Source organism: Castor canadensis, chromosome 5 (genome assembly GCF_047511655.1).
Source record: "Castor canadensis chromosome 5, mCasCan1.hap1v2, whole genome shotgun sequence".
Taxonomy (NCBI): domain Eukaryota; kingdom Metazoa; phylum Chordata; class Mammalia; order Rodentia; family Castoridae; genus Castor; species Castor canadensis.
The window spans coordinates 137,929,048-137,955,492 of NC_133390.1; the positions used below are offsets into that span (position 1 = coordinate 137,929,048).

A 26,445-nucleotide genomic window follows, 5' to 3' on the forward strand; every position below is an offset into this window, starting at 1 on the left:
TTTGCTCTTTCTCCATGACAATATATCTTTGTTTCCTGCTCTGCCATGGCACATAAGCGTCCTTCCACCATTATGAATTCCTTCCTTTCTTTTCCTATAATAACTTCTTTTCCTTTTAACTTATCATAGTCAAGACTCCTTAGGGGACAAATGCCTTTTGTGCACATCCCTGCCTCCACTATATTAGAATGGGTTATGGTTTGAAATAGAATGCAGACATACCTGGCATCCTGGACTGATTTGTAAGCTCCTCAGGTAGAACTGGCTTCAAACTGTGATTGCACTGTCAAAACTTGGCACTCTCAAATGTCTGTGAGACCAGACCAACTATGAGAGTTGGACAGGGATATCTCTAACCATGCTGCCTGCTCCAAAGGGCAGGATTCTGCTTCTCTGGCTCAAGCCCTGGATGGTGCTGTGTTATTAGTAACAACAAATGGGGTTCTGGAGGACCAATGCCATTCAGCGCCCATATCAAAACAGAAACTGAACCCCTGGGAGATGAGAAAACAACTCTGCAAGCCCTCCTGCTGATTAGGCCCATTAAAAACATTGTGGTGGGGGATATTCCTGCTTAGCTTATTCTTTGGGAAGGAAAGCAAGCTGCAAAGTTTTTGAGTGGGCTGGGCTACATTTTCTTCTGTTCTAATTATCTTTCAGACCTTGGAGACCCTTTATTACAATGGCACTCACCCTGGCTATTGGGTTGCAGGTTCTGCGGTTGGGGCTGAGTGGGCCAAGCAGGAAGCACTGGAGGAAGAGAGATGTCCCCTCTTAAGCTTGGCTCCTCAAATGTTTCTCTCACATGGTATCTGGCTGACAAGCACAGCAGAAAAAAAAAATGTGAACAGTTCCTGATCTGTTAAAGTAGCTTCCTGTGGCCCATAACCCAGAACCAGTCCTGGCCAGTTCAGTTGGATGTGGGGCAAGAGCTGCAATATGCATATCTCCCCTGTGCGTGCTAAGCTCATTTGTGCTTGCTCAGGCAATAAGAATACACTGGTTTTATAAATGTGGAAACTGAAGTTTGAGGAATTAAAGAGGCAGAGCTAGTAAGAAGTGTTTTATGGCCACAAGAGGACAGAGATGGGGAGTTGCTGAACCTTATCAATCAATCAGTAATCAATGACACTTACGTATCACTATCACTCCACCAGAGTCTATAGTCATCATCCCTCACATCCCTCTATGGGGTCTCATTCTTCTCCTAAATCAATGGGTTGGGTTTTATAAAGAAGTGAGAAATTCCTTCCTGACCGCTAAAATAATTCTTGCTTGCAATATGGACTTCCTGCTTAAGCTTAGAACTTTCTTAGAAGCTGTGGCTGCTCATTAGAAACACCTGGGGACATTTAAAAAGCTCCCTCTGCCAGAACTCACAGCAGACCAATTACCTTTGGGGAGGGGATAGAAGCATCAGTATTTTTAAAGTTCCCCAGGTGACCTTAACTTACAGCCAGGGTTAATAAATACTGTCAGTATTTTCATAAAAGCTGCCAGGCCAGGGGCAGAAATCACCCTGTTTAACAGCTGACTGCAAAAGATGCTGAACTCTGGAGATGGACAGCCCAGGTTAGAGGCCAGGTCCCTGACCTCTAGGTCAATGAGCACAGTACTCCCCTTTCTATCAACTAATGAGGAAAAGAGACTTCTGCCTCCTCTGCCCTGGATGGGATAACTTTGAGATGTTTTCTTCAGTCTCTCAAAGGTCCCCAGTGCGACTGAGCCCCAGATTCCCATCATGATAACTCTCTTCCTGACCCTAGTGCATCTTGTATTGGCTCTCCAGAGGAAGCCTGGGTCATGTCGGTTGGATTCAGGAGTCAATTAGTAGAGACTCCTACTTACCTCACTCCCTCATGCTGCTTCCTGGTATCACCTCCTAAACCCAAGCCCTAGTACAGGGTCAGCTGTTGGAGGAAACCAAACTAAGCATGGTGAGATTTGGAGTTTCTGTCTCTGAGCCCATGTAGTCTCTAACAGCTTTCAATAGTGAAGAGCAGGGAGCTGTAATCCTCCCCCATACCCCACCTCCCACTTCCAAAGGGAAGAGGCAGGGAAAGGCAACTGGAGTGGGGATCCAGCCTAGGAGGCTGACCCTTTTTTCTGACTCGTTCACATCCCTCCCCCTTGGGTAGCCTGAAGGACAGAAAAGCTAGTTCATCTAATAGGTGAAGAACTGGGCTCAACCGCCAACATTCCTCTGACAGAAGTTCAGGAACTTTCCCTTGGAGGCACCAGGGCACCCATTAAATATGAAATCAATCACTTATCCAAGACTTTATGCCAGATCCCTATTCTCTGCATGCATTGTAAGCTGAGCCTCAGCCTAAAATATCCTCTTCTTCTCTCTTAAATAGCCAGGAACATGGAAAATAGCTTTTTAATGCCTGGTTTGTGCCAACAGAAAGGAAATTTGGCAATCGAATCTCACAGGTGGTGGCATGTACATCCGCTGGGAGGCACAAAATGTCCGCTTCTTTGTGATGTTATTAACAATCAGTGGTCTTGGCCTGGCTCCTTTATTTCACTGGGGACAATGCAACATGATGAAGTTCTCATTCCTTCTTTGTTTCACAGTTGAAATGCTGTATAAAAAGAAACTTTCTCTCATCAACTGTTTAGTTACCTCAGTTACAGTTTTACAAGAAAGACATAATAAATGCTTGGTTCTTTCTTGTTATTTACCAGCTTTCAAAATAATGACTTGAAACCTTAGCATCTTCCAAAGGTGGACAACAAATTTTCCTTCTTTGAAGAATCGTTAAAGACTTGTGGTTTGAAACTCACTGGGTTCACTGCAGTCATTATCTTAAGGGGTACTAGAATCACACACTTTGGTCAGTGGGAAGCTCTCTAAATTGGCTCCTGAGCCTTACTGGCATTTTGCAGACTTCGAAAACTGTTTTCTTCTTTGGTTTGACGCAATGTTCCATCTTGTTCACTTCCTGTTCCAACCTTACAATCAACCATTTCTTCAATGATCTCTGGTCTCTTTAGGGGGGAATGGTATCTAGCTGACAGTCTTTTATAATTCATTGTTATAGACACTCAATAGTCTTTCAAAGTAGCCAACTCACACATGTGAGTTGGACATTTTCTTGTTTTTCTTTGATAATTTCTCCTTTTCCATTTTCTTGTTTCTATAACCCTTATGTAACTGGAGTTTCATATTTTTCAGACCAGTTCTCTAATTTTCTTCTTATTTTATTCCACCCCATTGAAATTTTATTCTGCTTTCTGGGAGATTTCAGTTTTTATGTTGCCACTATGTTATGGAATGTTTTGTTTTTGCTATTCTGTTTTTTTATTTCCAAGAGCTCTACTGAGCTCTCTGAATGTTCCTTTCTTATAGCATACTGTTCTTATTCCATTATACCCAAGGCTATTGATTATCATTTTCTTGATGTTTCATATGTATGCCACACTGTCTCTGCTTCCTTCAAATTCTTTTTGTCTTGCTTTCTCACTTTGATTTCTGACTTTCCCCTTTAAACATCTGATGATCCTTTGTTGCTCATTCATGTTTGAGAAACAGGCTAAAATGCTGATTGAAAGCTCTTGTTTCTATGAAGGAAGAGCCTGTCTTCTGATGAACTTCACTGCACAGTGAGCAGATAAGAGCTAGAAATTTCTCAGTGGACTTCTAATGCCAATATTATATAGGTCTTTTGAACTGAATAGTTTCCCTCAAAGGGACTTCTTCTTTCCTCCAATTTCCTGCCTGGAGAGTATAGATATGGCTTCTGTTTTGGGGTGCCAAGCAGTGGTCTTATCATTCAAGGTATAGATTTTTGACTCTCATCTTTGTAGCATGACACCTCATACAGCATCTCCACCCCAGCTGTTACCTGAGTCAGCCAGAGAAGGCACCTTCAGAGTTATGCTGGGGTTAATGTGGGGACTGGTTTCCTGGCTGTGTGGTATGGCAAGAGAAGATACCTAGAAGTTTATGTCACTATTCCCAGTGAAAAGTCAGCTGATTCTTCTGTTTTTATCTCTTACCCCAAGTCTATACCTTCAGAGGTGCCTGGCCCCTTGCTTTCTGAGCCTTTAGAGCTTCTTCACTGTGAATAATCTTGCTTCTAGTCCACTTCTCATCTTGCAGGAGCAGGAATCCAGCTGTCTCTGGTCCATGGCTCAGGTGCCCTTCATCCATCTCCCTTGACAACTTGTGAAGTTGAGTTGACAGCTCTCCCCTGCTCACTATTCTTCCATTCTCATTGTATTTGTAATTTGATGCCTTGTTTTATTTAGATTAAAAAAAGGGTTTGGTGAAGGAACAAAGAAAAACACATATGCACCATGTTTAACCCTAATCTATTTTCTACACCATTGCTAGAGGAACTCATTGTAATATACAAATGTGATCATGCAACTTCTTTTTGACCATTCCTTACTGTCTCTAGGATAAAGTTCAATTAGTTAATATTTAAGGTCATTTATGGGTCTGTTTTATCCACACATACCTCTCAAGTGTAATACAGCTAAAATTTGTTGCATTTCCCCAATACTTAAAACTTTCTCTGGCAATAGTCCTCTGTGTATGCTGCCTCTCCAGTCTATGTTGTCTTTCTCATTTCTCTTCTTTGGTCTAATTCTTGCTCATTCTGAAACAGTAAGCTTAGCTACCACCTGCTCCAAGTCCAGCAGGATGATTCCTATTGGTTCAGGATGAAAAGCACCTCTTGTTTCATCCCACAGTACCTTATGCAAGCTTTGCTATAGCACTCATAACATTTTGTTGTATCTATATGTTTCCCCTATAGACTGGAAGCTCCTTGAAAGATTCCTTTCTCCATATTTCAAGCACTTGGTACAGAGCCAGGGAAATTATACATGCTCAATATTAATACAATGAACAAGCGAGGAAATAAGTTTTTTGGTTCACAATCTAAAATTCCTATTCTACTCTCCTATTTGTTATGTCTTTAGTAAATGTTAAAATTCCATTTTTGTTCAATATTTCTGTACTATTAATTTGCTTTAACCAAGGAGGTATTACCTATGAGAAATTGGTAGGACAAAACACCTACTTGAAGGTTTCCTTAGGCTGACTCATTTTTCTGACATCAGTTTCCTCATCTGTGAGGGAGAGGGGCTCTTATCAGTCAGAGGTCTTCATTATAAGCAAAAGAAGCCCCTCTGCCTGACTTTGCAAGAGGACAATTAATTAAAGGGATATTAGGTAGCTCACAGAATTGCCATGAGGACTGGAAAACCAGACTCAGAAACAGACATGGACACAGGCAAGTTCAATGGCCAGAAGCACATTCAAAATCATGCCACTGAACCTGCATGGTAGTGGCCACTGCCAGGCCTACATCAGTGTCACAGCTTGCAGAATGGACATGACACCTCAGTGCACTACCTAGAGAAATGGAAAAAGCTGTCATGAGAATCAGTTCCCTTCTTCCCTTCCCCTTTCCTTGCAAGTGCAGGTGGATGTGTCTGTCTGTCTGGCCAAGGTCTGGTGCTCCTACCATGGGGAGCTAGGACCTCAGTACTGATGCTCTTATGTACTTTGGATATTGGTGGCTAAGTCTTCTACCAGGATGGATATGGTGGGAAAATACCCAACCTTGTCATAACTGGATTCAGATGCTGGTGAGCAATACAATACAAACATGCTACAGGGATGGAGCTATTGGCTCCCAAAACCTAACACACAGCCTTGGATACTTAAGAAGAAGCCCTTAGACATAAAAGAGCTCACAAATAACTGGAAATGGCAATGAAATCATAGGGGTTTGAACCAATTCTCAAGGGTTGTTTTTTTAATTTTTAAAAAGCTCCTACTTCATTTTTTTATTACCATATTATTATTGCACTGGTACATTGTGACCTTTACAAAAGTGCTTACACTATATCTTGGTTAAATTCACTCTCTCAGTCATTCACTTTTATTCTCCCTTCCCCCATTCTTAGATAGTTTCAATAGGTCTCATTTTACCATTTTAATATGAGAGTATATAATATTTCTACCATATTCGCCCTTTCCTTAAGGCAGAGTCTCAGCTGACTTGGAGATTCAAGGAGGGCACATTCTTGCCAAGCTTCAGCTGCTCTAGTTTCTAGGATCTCAACTGGAGCCAGACAGGACCTCATAATTACCAAGCCCTCTGTTCTAATCATTTTGTGCACAAATTACACAGAAGCGATGAAACTTTCCCAGGGACTATGGGTGAATTAAGGCTGATCTGGGCCATAGGACAGATTATTAATCCTTAGGGAGGGATCTGTCCCAGAATCACACAGCCCCTTCCCTGAAGTTCTTCAAAATTGGAGTCTGTTTGTCATGTTCAAACACTTGTCTTGGTTTTGATTTGTTTTTGTGCAAATAGTTTATCTCCCTAATGAATCTCACAATGGCAGAGCTTGGGATTGTAACATCTCTTGAGTCTTTCACACCCACTTACAGTGCTGGCAGATACCATCCATGGTAGAAAATAAATACTTGAGGGCACAAATCAAATTAGTAGAATTTCTCTTCCATGAATGAAATGACCATTTGGAGCTTCCTTCCATAGCCTCAATATCACATTTCATAATTAATTTATCCATACAGAATGTTTTCTCAGTTCTCAGTGAAGTCAAATGAACAAATGAGTTAGCCATTCTGTCTCCCAGGACTTGTGTCAGTTAAACGGGGACAAAGAGCCACTTTGGCCTTAGTTGTCAGGTTCTCACACCAAAAAAATTGTGAAGGGAGGTCTCTAAGTACCCAGAGCAAAGTTCCCAAAATTTTCCAAAACAGATAAGCAAAACCATCTAGAATTCACCTTTTAAAGCAATTTGAATACTTTAATTTTTATAGTCTGTTCCACTTACTTTTTGACAATAGATTTTTCTTATTTTTTTTTAGGAGAGCCTGGATAAACCCTTTTACCCCATGCAGGAGCATGTGAGGATGACTGTGGATGTGTCTCCAGAAATCGTCCATTAGGCGATGAAGCACTGTAGTAGTCTCCTAGGACTGCTATAACAAATTACCACCAATGAGGTGGCTTAAAACAACAAAAACTAACCCTCTTATGTTCCTGGAGGCCAAAAGTCCAAAATCAAAATGTCAGTTGAGCCACACTCCCTACAGAGGTTGTGGGGGTGGGAAATGATTTTCCTTGCCTCTTCAAGGCATCCCTTGACTAGTGGCAGCCTCTCTCTAATCCATGACTCTACCTTCATATAACCTTTTCCTCTATGTGTTTGGCCACCCTCAGTCTCTCTTTTCTGATGCAACCTGTGAGGACATTCTGGGTCATCAAGATAATCTAGAGTAATATTAATCAAACCTTTAGCATAACATTCATGCTTTTGCATATAAAGTAATATTAGGAAGTACATATTTGGAAGGGCATCTTTTTACAGCTGATTACAGGTCTTTAAGAAAAATGCTTGATTGAAATTTTCAATGAACCTGAACATTATTTAAGACATAGAAGGGGTGTTACAACATTTCCATCCTGCAGGATGACTTTCCCTGGATTCACTGTCTGGAATTGGGGTGAAGGGGCAACTGTAGTTGAACAGTTTCACCTATCCTCAAGGTAACCCTTTCAGGCAAATGTTCCCAGTGAAGATAGGGCGGTTACATACACAGTCTTGAGGACCAGGTTTTCTAATTTGAAATCTGGGCTCTGCCACCTACAAGCTGTGTAAACTTCAGCAAACAGTTTGCTTATTTTTGTTGTATTTGGTTTGTATGCCTCAACTTCCTCATTTGCCAGGGGAATCAGTGGAATACTCACCTTAGTGAGGTAGTGTGATGAAATGAGTCAATATGTGTAAAGTACCCAGCCCAGCTCTTGCACATCATAAACACAGAACTTTTTTTCATGATTGTGTGTATCTACAAATGAGGAAACTGAGGCACAGAGGAGTTCATATAATGGCCAAACTCGGAAAGCTAATAAGCAGAAGAGACATGATTCAAAGCCAGGCTGGTCTGACTCTCAACTCTTGCTTAGCTACCATGGCATAGCCTTTCATACCTAGAAAGGAAGGTGTAAGATGCATGATTTGGATGTCTTGAACTTAGGGGTTGGGGGGTATGGCTCAAGTGTCAGAGCACCTGCCTAGCAAGCATAAGGTCCTGAGTTCAAACCCCAGTACCACCCTCAAGATTTATAAGAACTTAGATGTACTGCAGACCTTAGGTTTCTCTTCTGGAATTGGAATACGATAGGAAAATCTACCTGACAAAGCAAATTCTCTTGCATGCAGAGTTTAAGCAACTCCTTTCCCCAGGAGAAGATAAAAATCACAGAACAGTATGCAGAGTCGTTTTTTTTTCTTCAAGTTTTACTGGGCATAATTGGAATACAAAACTTGTACACATTTAAGGTATACATCTTGGTGAGCTGAAAGTCAGTTTTGAAAAGTTGTTTTATCCTAAGATTTTAAAAAGTGGATATTGGATGACTTATTTAGGTTTTCTTTAATAAAAGTGAATGGTGTGGCTATGGCTGCCACATTTGTTTCCACCTCAACTTTTATGTGGATATGTGTGAGACTGGACCCTATGGTAAAGTTTCACCTCACTGTACAAATGGAGATCTAATTCTTGATTAGGTGGCTTCTGTCATTCAGCCCACATCATGAACTGTATAATCAAGGCCATGAGTCTACATTGTTTTGAAACAACATGTCAGGAAAGAAAGGATGCATCTCTGAGTTTTATATTCCATAATGAAGAGTGGAGGGCTAAGGGGTGTGTGTGTGTGTGTGTGTGTGTGTGTGTGTGTGTGTGTGGTGTGTGCCACTGTGAATGTATGCATGTACATGTTCTCAGCACACTAGGATCTTTACCCTGCTTCCCATAGACCCCTGGCTGTTTGACAACACATCAAAACCAAATACATTCAAGGCTTTTTCACTGACTCTAGCACTTCATATATACATTTGCAGGTATTATAATGAAATCACTAACTGTATTCAAAATAAAAAGATCTGAACTGGTCCCTAACTAAAGAAGCATACTACAAGACTATAATAAATAATAAAAAATGCACAAAGTGATACAGAGAAGGGGAAACTCAATAAGAGGTTAAGATAGTCATTTATTTTGGTGAAAGCATTATATTGAGTCTTAGCTCTTTGGCAACCAAGGAAGCATAATAGTATGTGTTACCTAATTTTTTGTTCACAAGTTGAGTACATATTGTAAGATAATGCTAAACCATAAAGTCATTGATCTGGACTGGGTGCATCTATCAGGGATCATTATTATTTTTCTATTTTAAGAGGAAATATATCCTTTCTGGAAAACCTGGGGGAAATATTTTTAAAGAAAATGGTAACTGTTATCTCATTGCCCTGAGATAGCTGCTGTGAGGATTTGGAGCATGTTCTTCCAGTCTCTTCCCACTTAAAAAACATAGATGAAATCATGTGCCATGATATTTTCCTATTAATGTTTCATCTTGAGAGTTTTTCCATGTCATGAACAACTCTTCTCATACAGGTAATGTTATGGCTCGATATTCCATGGAATGGATAAGCCACATTTACTGAGCTATTCTCATAGTTAGGTGACCTTTGGCTCATTTAAATAATCTAACCATCTACTAAGAACATGTTGGTATAAAAATGAAGTCCCACCTTTCTCTGATGACCTTCTCAAGATACATTCCTGGTTTAATCCCTGGGTCAAACAGTATCTGCATATTTTAAGGCTTCTAATGCATTTGGGAAGGTTATTTTCCAGAATGTCTGTGCTTCTGAGTAGCACATGATATTCGACCTCACTGCACCCTTTCAAGACCATCATTTTAGAATCTTTGTTAATTTGATAAGAGGGATGATGTACCTCTGCTATTTCAATTTGCATTTTGTTCAGAACCAATGAGACTGGAAGTTCTATTCTATGTTGATTTGTCATTTACATTTCCTCTTTAGAGATTAGTTTGCCCTTTACCTAGGTATCTATTTTGGGTCTTCAAGTTTTTCATATTGATTTCCAAGACTTCTTTATATATTAAAAAACATTTATCTTATTATTTTGTCATGTTTGTTTCAAATATTGCCAAATATGATGCTTACCCATTATTTTGTTCAGGAGTGAATATTATGGAGAGAAATGCTAAAATGTTATGAAGTCAAACTTACTGTTTCCATTATGCATTCTTTTAGTGCATTTACATTAAACAATTCTAGCACAGAGCTTTACTAGAATACTCGTCTTCTAGGGACTAAAGTAGATGTTACAGAGACTTTTGTTTTTCCTTTGAGTCATCTGCTTCAGAATAGGAATTTGAAAATCAAACGTAATCATCAGGGCTGCAGTTAGATCTTAAGTGTTCCCCAAAGGTCCATGTGCTATTGGCTTGGCCCCAGAGTGGCACTATTAAGAGGTTGTAGAACCAGGTGGAGCCCAGCGAAGGGCCATATGTTATTGGCAGTGTGCCCTTGAAGGGATTGTGAGACTAAAGCTCCCTCCTTTCTCTCTCTGCCTCCTAGCCATGAGGTGAGCAGTTTTGTTCCATTATGATGCCTCAGCACAAAGGCAATGTGGGACCAATCAGTCGTGGACTGGAACCTCCAAAACTGTGAGTCAAAATAAAGCTTTTATTTTTATAAGTTGATTATCTCACGTATTTGTAATACTGATGGGAAGCTGACTAATACAGTCTGCACTGCAAAGGTGGGGTTGAGGGTCAAGTAAAAGGGGATTACTGGGTATCCTTCATAAAAACCAAAACAAGCTACAAGAGGAGGCAACACATAGCCGGAACATCCACTTCGGGCATCTTCTCAGATGCCCTCCTCAAAGAGGCCACTTGGAACTCAGTAATCCTCTTCTTGAAGAGGAGTTGGGAAGCTTTTCTAACTTTTTAATCTTCTCTCCCGTTCTTCTTCTGTTAACCACTGTCATAAACACCAAGAATCCCAAATTCTATGACCGTTTATTCACTTATACAACAAATACTCATTACATTTTGATTTCACTCAAGAAACTCCATAAAGCATCATAAAAACTCATGTTCTCATTTTCCCATTTTAATTATATTTTCAGAAAGAAACATACAAGTCCAGGCAAATTCTGGGAAAATGTTCATCCCAGCCCTATATTTCTGGGTTTGGCTTTTCTCAATGACTTAGAACAAAAAGCCAAAGGGCTGAACATTACTTCAGGTGCTAGCAGATGGTGGGAATGTCCCAGGTGGCTACTAATTAGAGCACTCACAATAAGATGGTGCATTCTGGTAGCAAGCATCATCTGGATGGTCTTCCCCATTTAAGCCACTGTTTCCAATTCTGGTTATCATTATTGTTATAACACTACATTGTGTTCAACAGAGATATAGTGAAAAGAAGGGTGCCTACAAAATAACAGAAACTGGCCGGTTACTGATTGTTTGGTGGCTGGAAGCCAATCAGGTAATGATTTGCAAGCTGTTTGATTGTTACTTCACATATGGAGAAGTACAAGGGTTCCAGGCCATGAGCAAATAGCCCATTTCCTCCTGTTCTGCAAGATTTTAAGCTAAAATAAGTGCCCTATGCTGTGCTTTGAGACATTTTGAAAGAATTTCATCAGGAAATGCTATTGTCTTTGGGTTTTGTTGCTCCTCCTCTTCTTCTTCTTCTTCTTCCTTACTGTCTTGTTCAATTTGACATTTTGCCCATGAGGGAAATTTAATAGTCATCATCTTCATTATTTTCCTATCCCTGTTCTATAGGGCTTTCTCTAGGAATTTTGGTTGTCTTGTTACCTCAATCAGCTTTTTTCCTCTTCTGGGTCACTCCTTCTTCCAGAATAATTTCATTAAGCTTAGTTTTGTTCAAGTTGAAACAAAGATGCATTGGATGAATTGGAACAAAATGCATGAGATAAATTCACAGATCAAATACACTGAATTCCTAGAGTTACTGGGGTGTGAAATTTGCCTCATGCTATAGCACAATAATATTGTGGTTTAATATCTTTAAAAACCTTTTCTAGATTGTTTCATAAGGAGGGGCTAAAACACTGAGGATGCTCACAGTTAAAAATGTAATGAAGAATAAGCACTGTATGAGGTGGGGGCTATACAGGAAACTTTATTAAGCTGTTACTGTGAATTTCTTATATCTTGACAGAACCTGAGAAGAACACATAGTTTGTTAAATAGCTAAAACACAAAACTTGACTATTTTGGAAGTGGCAAGGGAAACTGAATGTCCCCATGCCCAAAGTTACAGCATTGTGCTGCTGGAGGTCAAGTGCTAAAGTCACACGCTTGGGTTTTGCTTCTCAAAAGCATAACCCACAATTATTCACACTTAGCAGGGGAAGCACTTGAGACACTTCCCAAGTGATATCCTTTACTTCCTATTTGCTTTCTCTAATCATTCCCACATCAGGCTTGCTTGATTCACATACGCATCAAAATAAGACTATTCTGACTGCCAGAGCTTTCAGCTGCCTGAGAAATCCATCTTGCTTCTGGCTGTTGGTGGCACTGAAAAGATCCAGATCCTAGAATTAGAATAAAGGATCATCAGTCTGCTTGGTGATGTCCAAGGCAAAGTCCAAATATATCTTGAAGTCCAAATATTGACTTCATTTTTCAATATCAGGACACTGTGGGTTCTGAAGACTTGAGCTAGTGAAATAAAGAAGTGTCAGTGTACACAGCCATTATCTCCTCCCCCAAAATCCATATTCTCTGTTGAAGCAAGAACTTGGAGAAAGGCCATTCCCAGGCCCAGGTTGGGGATATCCTATCTGGAGACCCTTGGAGAAGATTCATCAACTCAGGAAGAGAGGGGAGTGAACCATCCTATAGCAAGGATTTCAAGGACTCATCACTCACACCATGATATTTCTGGAGGCCAACAAGGCTTCCTCTAAACTAGTCAAGAAATGAGCCATCTTTGCCCTAAACATCAAAGAGGAACATGTTGATCGCTCAGAAAGGAAAGGGACTCAGGAGCCCTGCTGAGGCACTAAAGAAGGCAAAGAGGATGTATGTGGCCTCTCCTATATCCTGAGACACCATCTCAAAAGGCCAAAAATGTAAACATCTCCCACCTTAACTCCCTTTTTCTGTCAACTGTGGACCCAATGATTTAGTGCAGTTTGTTGTGAGCTAGTTTCTATTTTAAAGATGATCTCTTACACTGGGGAATGTTCAATAAATATTTGCAGAAAGAACAAATAAAATTGCAAATGAAAATGGTTCTAGTGTCACCTCTAGAGATACCTTAAAATCATGGCTTACTGGATTCACATGTTCATTTATTTTTAGCATTTAATTCACACTTGCTATGTGCCACACAATATTCTGGGTGTCACAGCAAAACTATATGTGGTTTAGCCTTCTTGGAATCAAGGGATCTGTCTGATAGAAACACTTACTTTCCACTTGCTCCAGGATGAAGTGGCGTACTTTCTGCAGTTCCACCATCACTTCGTAGTTGGACACTTCCATCACTTGCCATTTTCTCTTCCTCTGAAATGAATACTAATGAAATGGGCTTAGTATCACGTAGCAGCCCAGAACAGAAATTTCTGTTTCTCTCACACTGTCCTGAGAAACACAGCTTCATGACAGCGTCCTGTTTTCCTTTCTTTCTCTTATCTTGGGTATGGGGCCACAACTTCACAACAGGTCAGTTTTTTTAAGGACATTATCTAATGCCTTTTTTTTTCAAGGTGGGCATTTATTTCTTCTGTTCCAGGTATGACATCTTCTGCTTCTTTGCAAGTATTTTTCCTAGATCTCTAATAAGTTGTTTGATAAAGTCTCCCAGCTTGTTTTAAGGCACTGCCTTTGTTACATGGTTCCTTTCAATGTTTTCTAATAAATGTACCTATTTTTACTGCAGTTCCTTATTGTATAATTGACTGTATAATTTTAATTCTGCCATTAAAAAATTTTTCTACATATTTTTTCAGATTAGAACTGCAACTCAAGTATCATAAAAAAGCTGGACGATTAAAAAAAGTAGAAGAAAAAAATTAAAGATAATCATGATGCTACTATGCAAAGACATTCACTGTGAATGCCTTGAACCACCCTCTTCCAGGATAGTTTATAAACACACATGCATTATAACTGTGATACTATCAATAGTTTTATATTTTAAAAAATTGACATTGCATTATTAACATTTTCTTATGTCATCAAAATTATTCACAATCGTGATCTTAAATGGTGACATAGTATTTTATACCATGGGGCTACTATAATTTGTTTCATCCCTTTCCCAGTTTGTCACTTGGGCTGTTTTATCTTTGTAACAGAAGTGTGTCAGGAATTTATGTCCCTCTGCCCCTTTTCTAAACAGATTAGAATGCATACACTGTGACTGCTGTGATAGAAGCACACCATTGCTAAATGGGCAAATGAACTGACCAGACAAAATAAGTACAAATGGGAGGAGTGTGTGTGTGTGTAGCCACCAGGAAAATGCAAATCAAAACTATACAGATTCTATCTCACCCTATCAGCACAGTTATAATCAAGAAAACAAACAAAACAAGTGCTACAAGGATGAAGGAGAAAAGGAAACCTTATACACTGTTGGTGGGGATGTAAATTACTCCAGACACTGTTGGTGGGGATGTAAATTACTCCAGGCACTATGGAAATCGTTATGGAGGTTCCTCAAGAAACTAAAAATAGAGCTACCCTATGATCCTGCTATACCACTCCAAATCAAAGTGAACATACAACCCATGATTATCATGGCATTATTCACAATAGCCAAGCTATGGAATCATCTTAGATGTTCATCAACAGATGAATAGATAAAGAAAATATGATATATACAATGGAGTGTTATTTGGCCATGTTGTTTCAAGGAAATAGATGGAACTGGAGATTATCATGTTAAGTAAAATAAGCCAGACTCGGAAAGAAAAATATTCCATGTTTTCTCTCATACGTGAAACCCAGAGTTTAAAAAAGACATGGCCCATTATTATTATTATCATTATCATCATCATCATTTTAGGTCTAGGTTCCACAAATGAGCGAGAACATGCAATATTGGACTTTTTGAGCTTGGGTCATCTTATCCAACATAACGATCTCCAGTCGTGAGACATGAATGTGAAAGGAAGACTGTCTGGGTTGGGGGAAGAATCAGCAGGATGTGGGAGGGGAAAAAGAAAGGATACTCTCTCTATATATATCTCTATCTATCTATCTATCTATCTACCTATATATATATACACATACGTATACATGAAGATGGAATAATGAAACCCACCAAACACTGTTTGAAAAGAGGGGGGTGGAAGAAGAAGGATGGTAATATAATGGACAGTGTGAACTTGTTCAAAGTACACAGTACCCATTATGAAATTATCACAACGAAATCCTCTTGTATTATTAATATATGCTAATTCAAAACTAAAATAAAGATTTAAAAAATACATTGAAGGAGAAGGAGGACTATTGGGGAAGAGGAAGGGGACTAATGAGGAGTGGACAGAGGGGGAAATGAGGGGGGAAGAATATGATCAAAGTACATTACATACATATATGAAAATGTCATAATGAATCCCATTATTTTGTGCAACTGATACACACTGATGAAAAATTTTAACAAAAAGAAACATACTATTGTTATTATTTCTTTGTTAAAGTAGGGAGATGGATTCAGTAAGGGATGGAAATTGGCAGATATGTGGTACTCACAGGCTCTACTCTAAGACCCATCACAGGCAGGCATCACTAATTAATCATGACATTATTTCTTGTTGACTCTGACAAAATGGTGAACCAGAGAATTTCTACTAATTATTGAGTTGTGTCAGTGATCAACATGATAGAGAAAGGGAAATATATGACATGTCACAAGAGGAGAAACTCTGTACATATAAATGATAACTATGATTATTATTGCTGATCTTCTTTAGCTTTTTTTCCACTTTTTTCTTTCTATGCCTGAAATTAATCAAAGGCAAAAACTCCAAATAGAGACACTTTTGTGATTCATTTATTCTCCTTGAAGCTCTTTCTCTGTTGCAACTTTCCTACAGTTCTCTTCTAAAGCCAGAAAAACTTTGTTGTTATTTTCCCTTCTCGTTTCTGACATGAAAGGCAGCTCCGCCCTGCCAGGTGGCCTCCCTCAATACCTGGAACAGCTGCAGCAGGCTCCATCAGAGCACAGCCTGCCCCTTCGTCAACTCCCAGGAGGAAGACAGAAATGAGGACACAGCATTGGGACACAGAGAAACTAAAAATGACAAATACTTCCCATCTGAAGGGCATTTACAATTATCTCAAAATTTTACACCTCCATTATTTCAGTTGATCATAAAAACTTTCATAACTCTTTCTTTGCCTTATACCTTCTTAGGCAGCCTCTCAGCTCAGCTCTGTGTACTTCATGGCCTACTCCTCCACCGATGGATTCTTTGAAAAGAATGAGTCTCCATTGTCAATGGTTCAACAAACCCAATGATCTCCCCCAACTTCCTACTCAGTTTCCAGAAATGGACCCTCTGCTCAGTCAATTTGTATCCTCCTGATCACAGCTTACTGGTTGATAGAAACCCCATTGTTTATCGTTTTGTCAGAGTCAGTTGGAAAGTGTGCCATGATCGATTAGTGATGTCTATCTATGAAGGGTCTTAGAGGAAGCCCTGTGAGTACCACATATCTGCCAACTGCCATCCCTTACTGGATTCACTCCCTACCTTACCAATGCTTGTATTTGTATCTTTGTAACTCAATTCCTTAAACAGACAATAGAGAAAGCAACAACTCACCTCACCCATGCACTGACTCATTCTAGTCAGAGGCTGACTGGTCAATGAGGGCAGTGAGAAGACTATTCACTGCTGCATCAGACCTTACATTTAATCATTTCTCCTTCTTTGCTACCTTTTCTTTTTTGCCACACTCCTGTATCTCATTCCTACTCTTCTCATTGCATTTATCACTCTAACAAATATGTCAATATGAGTTTTTATCCCCCACTAGGCTGAAAATTCCTTGAAGGTAGGAATTACGTCTTGTTTGTTCAAAATGGACTGGCACAGAATGGGTTTTCAACAAGCATCTTTTAATTGAATTGGACTGACTCGCTGGATAAAGATCTAAATTAAAGGTCAATTATTTTAGTCTTTGCACAGACATTAGAGGAAAGGATAAGCAGAAAAGGTGCCAAATTAAACTCTGGGTTCCTCAAATTCTAGATCAATGTTGCTAATCTTCTATAATTTCACAACTATTCTCACGTGAGTACAGAATACTTATGTGACATTTCAAAGAAGAGGGAATCTTCCAGATGGGTTAAGATGGTTATGTTTTGGTAACAATAGCCCAACACATGCCCCTCCCCGCCAACACACCACACACACACATGCATGCATACACACAAATAATACATACTTAAGAACACTAGTCATTCTGCTAAAATCCTGAGATTTGAGTTGGTCACCCCAATATTATTGAAGTCTGTTAAGCCTCTTAGACCAATATCTAAGGACTTTTCAAAGCAATCAGATAAGAAAGGAAGGGCAGACATAAGATTTCAGCAGGTTCCATGAGGCAACTCAAAATCAGATTTTCAGAGGTTCCCATTTCAAATTCCATTTGCTGACAGAGTATTTATTAACACAATCCTTCAGCACAGGAAATTGTTCACCGAATAAACATGAGTACATTTCAAATACATTTCATTATTTTACCCAAAGTTCCTTCTACAAAAAGACAAATTTAAAACACCTTCATTTTCTACTGTCCAGTGTGTGCAATTCCATTAGTCCAGGAAGCTGCATCTTTTAATAAGTAGAATCTTATTTTAGTAGAAATAAAATTAAAATTATGAAATTTTTCTTGTGGGTTTGTGATTTTGTTTTAAACCAATAGAAAACAGTGTCAATGCCAAACATATAACATGGGAATTCCATGATTATGTTAGGATGGTTTTCAATGAAAATAGAGGTTAAGGCCTATGCAGCTGGGGCACTGGTTTGTGGTCACTAGGGAAGGTCACTAGGGGGTGTGTCATACTGTCTGCAATTTCTATCCTAAGTACTCTAAAAAAGAAGTGGGAAGAGACTAAGTGAGCTCTTAAAATAAAACTGTCTCCCTATTAATGGGCTTGGAAGAAACCTTGAAACGTTACAGAGCAGCCACTCAAGTGGAGAAGAGCTAGTCTCCTTAGGAAGAGCCCGTTCACTTCTTTGGTCAGGCCAAGGCTCATGTGATGAACAACATGCAGTGTAAGAGGACAAGTTCAGACTAGTAGGAACAGACCACATCTGCCTGGCTTCCCCCTGGGTCCTATCACTAGTCATGCTACATTACATTGAAGTTTGCATGGGGCTGGATTAAAGCCTGTATTCAAATCAACAAATGGTCTGGTTAACAATTTCATGAGGAAGGAGGCTGATGAAAGGATGGGGGAAAAAAACTGAGGTAAAACTAGGGCACAGGTAACTTCTTTCCTGGCAATGCCCAACAAAGCTGCACTTACTCAATACCTTATGCTCAGTGGCTTTCACTAGCCACTTACTTTCCCACTTTTACCTACCTGACCATAACAAGTGGATATGGGTTTTTTCACCATAGCGATGTCATAAGAACCTAAGGATTTCTACAACTAGAGAGGTCACTGACTTCAATATTAGCTGACAAAAACTAATCTCCACGAATGAACAATGATCTATTCTGTTAATTGATCCAATTCCAGCTCCCAGGAAAGTACATGGCAGGTGCTCACAAATATTTTATGGGTAGAACTGAATTCTGAATTCAGGTTCAGAATTTTCCCTTTCAGTAAGGCAGGAGTGCCACACAACCATGGCGCTGATTTCCCTTTACTCTTAGTAGCTGTGTGATCTAACCATGCCTTGAGCTTCAGCTTCCTCATGTGTGAAGAGTGAAGAGGTGACTTCAGAAGCATTTTCTAACTACATGACATCCAGTTCCAAAGCTTGCAGAGGTTCGTCTGTGCAGGAGGTACACAGGAAACCTGAGCACATCTGTCTTCATTCATTCAATTATGAGGGTTAATCAAAATATTTTGTTTGGGTAAAATATTCCATTGCTAATGACACCTGACAATATGTATAATCCCTTAAACCCATCTTGGCTACACTGGTATTCTTAGGGCTGGAATACTCCAAAGTCTGTGGTTCCCCAAGGCAGGCACACATGCTATTCCCTTGACCTGGAATTCCCTTTCCTGCCCACCCACTGCTACATCTCTGCCAGACTAACTTCTACTCAAAAGTTACTTCCTCTAAGTTCCATTACTAGTTCTCATAACACTCTGTACTTTTTATTGATGGTGTTTTTTATACTCTTAATTAAATAAATCAGTATAATTATTGATCTGACGTTTGTTCCTCTTACTAAATTATGATCTCCATAAAGATGAGTGCACACACTGGGCTTGAACCACCTGGTCCCTAGAGCTGACCTTATATGCCTCTTTTTACAATTATTTCCTGAAGGAAGGAATGAATGATCGAAACTTTAACAGGCATTGGGATGCTGTATTAGAGTTCATTACTATGAGGGCACAATCACACATACCTTAAGATGTTGGCAATACTAGTAATTCTTGGGGACTCATTTCTCTTAGAAAAGTAGAGAAACAATACCGGCCCTTCCCAAGACTGACAGATCCCTCTCTGTCCTATGAAGTATCTTAAAATGGCAGGTCCATGGCTCTTCTGTAACAACTCAAATGGTCCCAGGTCCATATTTCAGGCATGAAGGGTCTAACATTGTATATAATATCGTATATTAGCACAGCCATACTTATTACATTGATTAAAATTAAATAAAATCAAATTTTCAGTTCTTCTGAAATTTTGTGACAGTTCTTCTCTCACATTAGTCATTGTTTTTGAGTGGTAAAGAGCAATCTTTGGCTCTAATAGCTACTGTTCTGGCCACCACAGAGACAAACCATTTCCACCAATGCAGAAAGTTCTTCTGGACACACTGTTCTGTACCCTTCTAAGCACCACACATTCCACATTTCTGTGTCATCCATATTGCTCTCCATAGGGGTTTTACCTTCTTTCCTAACATCACAATTGCTACTTGTTACAGCTGAATATTCACTGCTGATATTTGTGAAAAGTCAGAAGTAAGATTTTAAAAGCTATCATGTGTCAAAGAAACAAACTTCTTTGATTGTTCCTTCTGCCCAAAAGATTTTAAATGATCTGTTTATTCTCATTATTTTCATGTTTTGTGATGACAACAACTTCCTTTCAAGGTTGTCCCTCTTACTCTTGCCCTTATTTTGCTAGGCCATCTCATTTTATTCCTCTTTGAGGACATGGCCTCATTTCTAAGGTGATGGTTTCTCATCATATCTTTTCTTCTGAGATCCTGGTTAGTTTGTTTCTAAAGCAAAATTATACATTGTTGAATCACTGCTCCAATATCTGAATTAATCTCTCACTCATATGCGTATAATGATTAAGAAAAATGGCCAGTGAGATAGAAAAACCTAAGCAAATCTGCTTTCCTGGACTGAATCTCTTCATTTGCTGGATATTCCAACTGAGATCATCATGGACTTGATTATTTTGTGATCATTTCTCTCAAGGCTCCTGTTTAATCTTTAGATTAGAGCTTTAGAGTAGCAATTCTTTCTTTGCTCTTTCATAACATTACATTAAAAAGGGATTTCTTTCCTTTCTAAGGGTTGTGACTTGTTCCCATGTAGCCCCTGCCTCAGTTTTGGCTTTCCCAGAAGCAGACACAAGACAAAGATTCAAAGGAAAATAATGCTTTGGGGAGTGGAGCTGAAAAAACACCAGTAGGTGGTAAGGGAATGAGAAAGTGAAGTGAAGGCGATCAACGAAAGGTGTGTTATAAAACCAGCTACCTCAGCACATAACTCTAACTGAATCCCACAGGGAATTCTAGGAAGCATGTCAAGCCTGTGATTCCAAGGCAAGGAAGCTGGGTTATTTATATGCTAGTTCGCACAGTCTTCTTGTGAGGATGAAGTGTGTTATTTCTGCACACTTTCAGACTTCCACTGGACAGGCATAACATGTTTTATTGTCCAAAAAGACCCTCAGACAAAGAAGTACAGTGCTATAAGCATCTTTGGAAATATCACACTGAACCCCGTAATATGAACAATCAGAATGTGTTAATTTAAAAATGCTGGCAGTCAGAACACGGGCAGCCATGCCCTGAAGTGGTAAGGGTGGAGGTTTTGGGCAGGGTTGTGACAGCAGTGCCACACCCCCAAACTGGTTCTTAATCAATCTTTGTTGGGAAATCCTTTGGGAAAAGCCATTAACCTTTCAATTTCTCTGTATTCCCTTCAGACCAACAAAGGGTCCAAAGTAGATGTTCCCCCAATGTTCTGCAAACTTTGGTAGATTCTTGAGGCTCTGAACTACTTTCTAATAAGTTATTTTAGTGGATGTCCATATCGTGCCCAAGCCTGACAGTAGACTCTCAGATGCAACAAGTGTGTTGACCTAGAAGTATTGCATAGGTTTTCTGTGTGGCCTGTTCTTACTCCCCAAGAACCTGAGAGATGACAGAGGCTGATGTCACTCTTGACAGCACCATCCCATGTCTATGGAGTGGTTCTTCAGCCAACTCTGTGACCCCAGAGATTTTCCTAACCATCAAGGCACTGTCTCAATGATTCTTTGGAATTTCAGGAATATCAACTGAAACCACTGACCCTTTCAGACCTGTCAGTACCTTTCCTAAAATAGGAAAGCACTTGTTATCTGCCAGGCGTGTTCTAAGCACTTAACATCAATCAAGTGCAGCCCTAGGAAAAACAGCTGAAAGTTGAGAAAACCAAAGGACAGAGATTTAAACATCTGCCCAGATCCAGCTTTGGGCCAAGATTAACAAACTATAAACAAACAAAAATTACACAATCACATCTCTCAATAGATTCACAAAAAGCACTTTACAAAATCCAATATTCATTTTTAACAAAGTCTCAGCAAACTAGGAGTAAGAAGGGAACTTCTCACTTGATATAGGGTATCTACAATAAAAGCCTACAGCATATATCATATTGAATAGTGAAAGACTGAATCTTTTTCCACTCAATAAGAGGCAAGGTAAGAATGTCTACTCTTTTCACTTCTTTTCAAAATTTTGGACATCCAGCCAGTGCAGTAAGGCAAGAAAAAGAAATAAAAGGCATTCATATTGGAAAAAAATGGTAAAACTGCCTTTATTCATAGACATTGTGACACTCTCAGTATAGAAAACCTAATGCAGTGAAGGAGAAGCTATTAGAAGGAACATATGAATTTTGCAAGGAAGTTTACAGAAAACAAAATCAGTATAAAAAATCTATTATGTTTTAAATACTACCAAGAACAATCAAAACTCAAAATCAAAATAAAGTATCAAAATGAAAACATTTAAAAGCAAAACATTTTAGCATCAAAAATGTGATAAATGTGGGATAAATCTCACAAAGACATGCAAGATCTGTACATTGGAAATTATAAAACATTGCTGAGAGAAATTAAACACTTCAACAAATGGAGAGACATGCTGTGTTCATGTGTTGGAAAACTCAATATTGCATAGATGTCAATTATTTCCAATTCAATTTATATATCCAACACATTCCCAATCAAAATCCACTCATGGTGCCTTAAAGTTAAATTAAGCAGTGAAAGGAAATCAACTAGGAGTCTTACAAGTTTTATTCATAAGCAAAAAGATCAACAATGGGAGAAGAGAGAGGGCTCCAAATTCTGAAATAAGTAAGTAAAGTGAAAGAAGCCAAGTTAGAAGAAAGAAGTATAACACACCTTTAATTTAGTTAAGTAGATTACATTGTCCTAAAGTACTGTTTAAAGAAAATGGTGTTGGATTCCTCTATAGGTGAACCTCTCCCTTGCTCAGTTTGAGGGAGTACACCAAGTTTCTTACTTCCTGTTAGCATCTTACTTCCTCCTGGAAACTTACTTCCTGTTGTTGCCTCAGATCCTCAGAGAACAAAGCTTATAATGCAAATCTCTTCCTTCCAGCTCTCAAAGGATCACATCAAGCTCTATAAGCGCTTTCAGCATCACAACCATAGTTCCAAATTATGTTCTTTCCTGGAAGCGTCCAACTTATGTAACGATACAGAGTCTGGCTATTTTTGTTATCCTCAAACTTTAGAATATTTACCTTGTTCCCTTATCTGTTTAATTACCACTTTCCTTTGTAAAAAAAAAAGCATAATATTTCCCTTCATTTTGGAAAAGGCTAAGATTTTTAAGGTTAAAAAATAATGAAAAAACAGTCCTTCCTTTGAAAACAACAAATATCTGTTGTTTAATACATCATTGTTAGGATTTTGTTTTCCTTCAGTTTGAAAATACTGCTAAATGACTGGGTTCAGGTCTTGTTTTCTTTCCAACTCCTGTGGTTTCCAACTAGTTCATTATCTTGATGGAGGGCTGGGCTTCAAGATATGCTATCTCAAAGATTATTTCATGCCTTTGGCAAGAACCTCACTGGTTATGATAAAAACAAATCACTCATATTTTGAGAGAAGGAAAACATATGGTTTGCAGAAGAAATTCTGCTAATGAGAAAGCAATAATGTATGACTTAAGAGATCCAAATCTATATGTTAAAATATGCAAGATGTGGGATGAGGGAAAATTTGAAAAGTGAGCAGAATGTGTTTAAATTGAGACCAAAATAATTAATTCTATTGAGTTTGGTTGAAATGCACACAGATATGAAAACCCATTTACCAAAGCATCTGGTGCGTGCGCATGTGTTTGTTGGGGCCCATATTTAGTGATGTTAATTATCATTTTTTCCTTTATCCTTTAGGCCAAGTTGTCTTCCAATTTCAATCCCACCTTTACAAACACAAATCATGTGTACATTACATAAAGAGGAATTTGACTGGGATGGAAATACAAAAGAGCACGTATACACAAGGTTGGCAAGTAAAGGTGGTAGAGTCTGCATGTATGCCCCTGACAAGTTTTTTCTTGCACTAATTACTGTGATTTGACATGACCTCATATTTTTTAGACACTATATGATCCTGGCAAACTAAAGTGTCAATGAAAATTATACTCCATCAGCTAAAAACATTCCTAACTGCCAGGGAAGTAATTTGATCTGCACTGTGAGCAAAGACTTCAAAAGGATGTTCATACAGATCGTGTTTTATTCCAGCCAAAGGGGTTGAACAATATGTGGCTATTATAATTGTGTTTAAACTATTGCATGTTCTAGACCTGTTCTGTCCAATATGGTAGCCAGTGGTGGCCTGCAGCTGTTGAGCTGTGTGTTGTCTGAAACGATATGTATCCAAAGTATAAAATACATACGGGATTTTGTAGACTTGGTATAAAAAGAGAACTTAAATACCTCATTAATAACTTGTATACTGGTCTCATGTTGACACTATTTCAATAATAAAATGAGGAAGGAAAAATATAATTTTCAAGTCAATCTCATCATCTTCTTTTTTCTTTAAGGTGGCTATTAGAAGATTTAAAAGTACATTATGGGTCTTGCCTGATGTTTCTATTAGACAGTGCTATTCCAGATGGTAAGAGGGGTGACCCCTCTGACCTCACTGCTTGGTCTATTTTAAAGCACATAGATTTTAAAAGCAGCACTCTTTGAGAGTCAATTCCCACACACATTAGAAGTCTAATCCTCCGGGAATCAGAATATTGGTAATTTACTTTTTCAGAGGTGTAAATGGTCATCTCCAGGGGCTGCTGTATAACTTCTTCAGTGACAGCTAATTCCTGGTGATAAGTTAGAGTAACATTGCAGCCACAATATCATTCTCATTATTAAAAGCAGATGAACAAATCACCATGCGAGCTGGGAGGGGAAACACCTCACCTAGAAAATTGAAGCCCCCAAATTCTCACCTCAACCATTTCCTGCAGGCTTATGTTTTGCTACTACCTGCTATGACCTTTCACAATCCCATACCCTTTCCACATTCTATTTGCTAGAATGCTCAGATTCCCTTTCTCTCCCTGTAAAACTCCTACTCACATTTTAAAACCCAACTCAGATGCTTCCTCCTTTGCAAAGTCATCCCACTCTGCTCCTGTAGTTCTCTACCAATTTTAGCATTTAATTACTAGAGCACAGATAGGTTTCATCATAATTATTTGACTCTCTATTTATATATGCACAGACCATCTGACATAATTTGTAGCTCTTTATGTGCCCACAATATTGTCAGGCCAACAAAATCAGTGTTGAATTGGTATGCCTTTGTGTGTGCATATTCCTGTATCCACTTGCAAATACACATGAACAGAAAAGAAAAATCTACTAACCTAAATAGAGTCTACACACCAAAATATTAACAATGATCAATTCTGGTGATGATAGTAAGTGACTTATGAGTGATCTTTTAAAACTACAGTAAAGTATACAAACATAAAGTTTATCATCTTAACCATTTCCTGGTGTACAGTTCAGTAGTGTTAACTATGTGCACTTTTTGTGCAACATTTCAAGAATTTTTCACCTCTCACAAAGGAAACTCTAGCTCTCTATTTTCCCTCCCCCCAGCTCCTGGCAGTCACCATTCTACATTTGTTTCCATGAGCTTAACTATTCTAGATACTTCATAGAAGTGAAATCATAAAGTATTTGTCATTTTATGACTGGGTTATTACCCAAGGTTCATACATGCTCTAGCATGTGTCTCTTCCTTTTTAAGGCTGCATAATACTCTGTTATATGTATATACCACAATAGGTATGCATTCATCCATCATCGGACATTTGGGTTGTTTCTACCTTTGGTTTTTATAAATAGTGCTGCTGCTGCTATGAATGTGCTTATGAAAGCATCTGCTTGAATCTTTTCTTTTAATTCTTGTTTTGACTTGTGCATCTTATTTTGAGAAATATCTATTCAAGTTCTTTGTTCACTTTTAAATTTGGTTTGCTTCTTGTTTGGGGTTCTTTTTTTTTTTTTTTTTGCAGTACTGGAGCTTGAACTCAGGGCCTACATCTTGAGCCATTCCACCAGCCCTTTTATGTGATGGGTTTTTTCAAGATAGGGTCTCAGGAACTAGTCGCCTGGGCTGGCTTCAAACCACAATCCTCTGATCTCTGCCTCCTGAGAAGCTAGGATTATAGGCATAAGCCACTGGTGCCTGGCTTATTTGGGGATTTTAAGAGTTCTTTATATATAATGATATGAACTGCTTATCAGATACACGATTTGTAAATATTTTTCCTATTCACTTTTCACTCGTTTATGGTGTCCTTTCATTCTTGAAAGTTTTTTATTTTGATGTAGTACAATTTATATTTCTTTTATTTATATTTCTTCCTGATTTTGGTGTCATAACTGGGAAACCACTGCTGAATCCAGTGTCATGAAGCTTTTCTCCTATGTTTTTTTTTCTAACAGTTTCATAGTTTTAGATCTTCTTTTTAGGCCTTTGATCCATTTGGAGCTAGTTTTTGTACATGGTATAAAGTAAAGGCCCAACTTCATCCTTTTGCATATATCAAATTTGTCTCAACTTTGTTTA

General features: G+C 38.8%; 1 protein-coding gene across 4 annotated transcripts in view; it reads right to left on the minus strand.

The window, feature by feature from the left end:
- Slc24a3 (solute carrier family 24 member 3) overlaps window positions 1-26,445 on the minus strand; it is a 499,789-nt gene that overhangs the window by 292,065 nt on the left and 181,279 nt on the right. The window contains exon 1 of one of the 4 annotated variants that reach the window (XM_074074250.1): window positions 223-1,358. The exons of the other annotated variants lie outside the window; for them this stretch is intronic. Within the exon in view, the coding sequence (XP_073930351.1) occupies window positions 223-229 (7 nt within the window). The 5' untranslated portion in view covers window positions 230-1,358. Of the gene's footprint in view, window positions 1-222; window positions 1,359-26,445 lie in introns of those variants that run through there. 4 annotated transcript variants of the gene reach the window in all.